The sequence below is a fragment of the Trichomonas vaginalis genome, assembly GCF_026262505.1.
Source record: "Trichomonas vaginalis G3 chromosome Unknown ctg_67, whole genome shotgun sequence".
NCBI classification, from domain to species: domain Eukaryota; phylum Parabasalia; order Trichomonadida; family Trichomonadidae; genus Trichomonas; species Trichomonas vaginalis.
Window position 1 is genome coordinate 583 of NW_026529155.1, and position 2,216 is coordinate 2,798.

General features: G+C 34.8%; 1 protein-coding gene and 1 pseudogene across 2 annotated transcripts, besides 1 other annotated feature; one reads left to right on the forward strand and one right to left on the reverse strand.

The window, feature by feature from the left end:
- Positions 1-2,216: part of a mobile genetic element that runs on past the window's edge.
- On the forward strand, positions 480-699 carry TVAGG3_1067600 (annotated as a pseudogene). The gene has a single exon. A coding segment is annotated over exon 1 (220 nt).
- On the reverse strand, positions 1,186-1,962 carry TVAGG3_1067610 (uncharacterized protein; the record flags this gene model as incomplete). The annotated part of the gene is made up of 1 exon (XM_051256251.1): positions 1,186-1,962. One exon carries the CDS (start codon positions 1,960-1,962, stop codon positions 1,186-1,188), a length of 777 nt encoding a protein of 258 aa, XP_051076531.1.

Sequence of the window (2,216 nt, forward strand, 5' to 3'; positions counted from 1 at the left end):
CTGTCATTCATATCATCCACTTCCCATCCGTTAGCTTTTGAGGATATGCGTTAGAATAGCTGTTCTTAAATGAAGGCTTTTCACCTTTGAGAGCATAAACTCTATAACTTTCTGCATACTTTATGTTTGAACCTCCTGAGCCATCATTGACATAAATTTTTATAGGCTTCCACCCTTTGTTCATGTTCCTGCTTCTTCCCTTAGCTCTTTTGTTCAGTAGTTCTACATCTTTATACACAGCACCTGTCTCAGTGAATTCAACAATATTTTCATTCGTTAGCTTTACATTCAAACCCTTGTCGAGTATATTGTTCATTTCATACATATAAAAGGTTTTTATTCTATATGAAATGAGAAGCAAATCCATCTTAGCTGGTGCCGTTAATGTTCCAATTGAACCAACATCAAATGTTGACTCACGAACGACAAACAATATTGTCATAAAGAACTATAGTTCAGAGTGTTTGAAAGAGCCAGAACTGAAATCCGTGAATTTAAACTCAGCTTCAAACGCTAACGCTACATCAGATGTTAAGTTAGAGTATCCACCACTGGACCAAATTCTTTCAAGAGAAGCCAACGACAACCCTTACACAAATGTTCAAACAAATCCTTCAGATAACGTAGACCATTACCTTCTTCAGTTATACCAAACAATTTTACTCAAAGACGATAAGAAGCTTTTGACAAATCTTATAAGCAAGAACCAAATAATTCTAACAAAGGAGGACCTTGAAAATGTTATATCACGAATAACAGGGAAACAATGTGTCATTGACTATCTCGACCCTGAAATCGAATGCTGTGGTCAAACGCCACCATTCATGAAAATAGGTAACATCCGCATCATTGAAATACCAGGAACTACAGGAGTTGAGTTTAAGTATAAATATTCGAACGAGTATACAAAACTTTCAACAGAATATAAGCTTTGTTTGAAATATGTTTTAGTAAATTAAAGCAATTTGTAATATCTATCCAAAACTTCTTCAACAGTATCGAACTCATCTTCATAATGCAAACCTAATCTTATTGACTTGGTGCAGTTTTCACTAACACAATATAGCGCTTTGCGCTCGGCGCCTTTGACGCCTTTTTCTGTTCTCTTGACTGACATAACTAACTCATTTGTTTCATCAAACAGCAATAACCAAAGTTCATGACCTAATACATAACATTCATACTTTATATTTTTAGCTCTGAGTTCTCTTGTAAGCTGTTGCATTTAATATTTTCTAAAAAGTCAACTTCAACAGTCATTCGCACTGGTGCCTTCAGTTCTACAGGCTCTCCTTGAAAGTCAACAAGTCTGAATTGCATGTCTTTCAAATTATGAGGACTAATGCGAACCCATTTACCTAAATGAGTTACTATGACAGGAACGTTTGGAATGAACATTGAATTGACTGCATAACAGAAGGATTTATATTCTACTGAACCTTTACTATTAACTCCTGAAATACCTGTGACATTAGCTATTTTTGACTCAACGTATAAACAATTACCATAACATACGTATGGAACAGATTTCATCTCAATCGTTTTGTCAACACTTTTCAAAGGACATGTCATATGGTATGCTCCCAGAAGCAATTGAACTCTATGACTCATTCGTGTTATCTTAAACTCCTTCGCATAACTGAACTTCAAAACTCCTGCAATAAGTTTAACATTCATTAAGTTTTCTTCGTTCTCCTTGTTTATTGTAGTATTTATGAGCGCATTTAACACTCCAGCTAATGTTTCCATCTTATATTCTACATTATTGTGAAATCTTATTTCGTGCTTCTTTCCATCTATTTCAAGCTCCATGAAATCTGTTTCATCTGTTATAACGAATGAAGCGATAGTATTGAAGTCAACAACTCTGAAAGCAAGCGCTTCATTCTGAAGACCTAAGTTTGTTTGTAGCTTTACTGTCCCGTATTCGTTTGGGTCTGTACTTTGCAAATAGAACAACATTTTATTCTCATTAAAATATGAGTATTGCTGCATATGCGTATGAAGCTGACAGAGCTAAACGTTTATATTTTGGTCAATACTCTCTCACACTTACTGACAAATATATTGTTATTTCTGATGGAAATACCGAGAAATACATAACATGGAAGGACTATGAAAAGTTTGACCCTATTTTAACTCCATGTACTATGCCATTCATTGTAAATGGTGAAGTTGTCATGAAGAACGACACAACTGTTTATAGGTCTGTATAT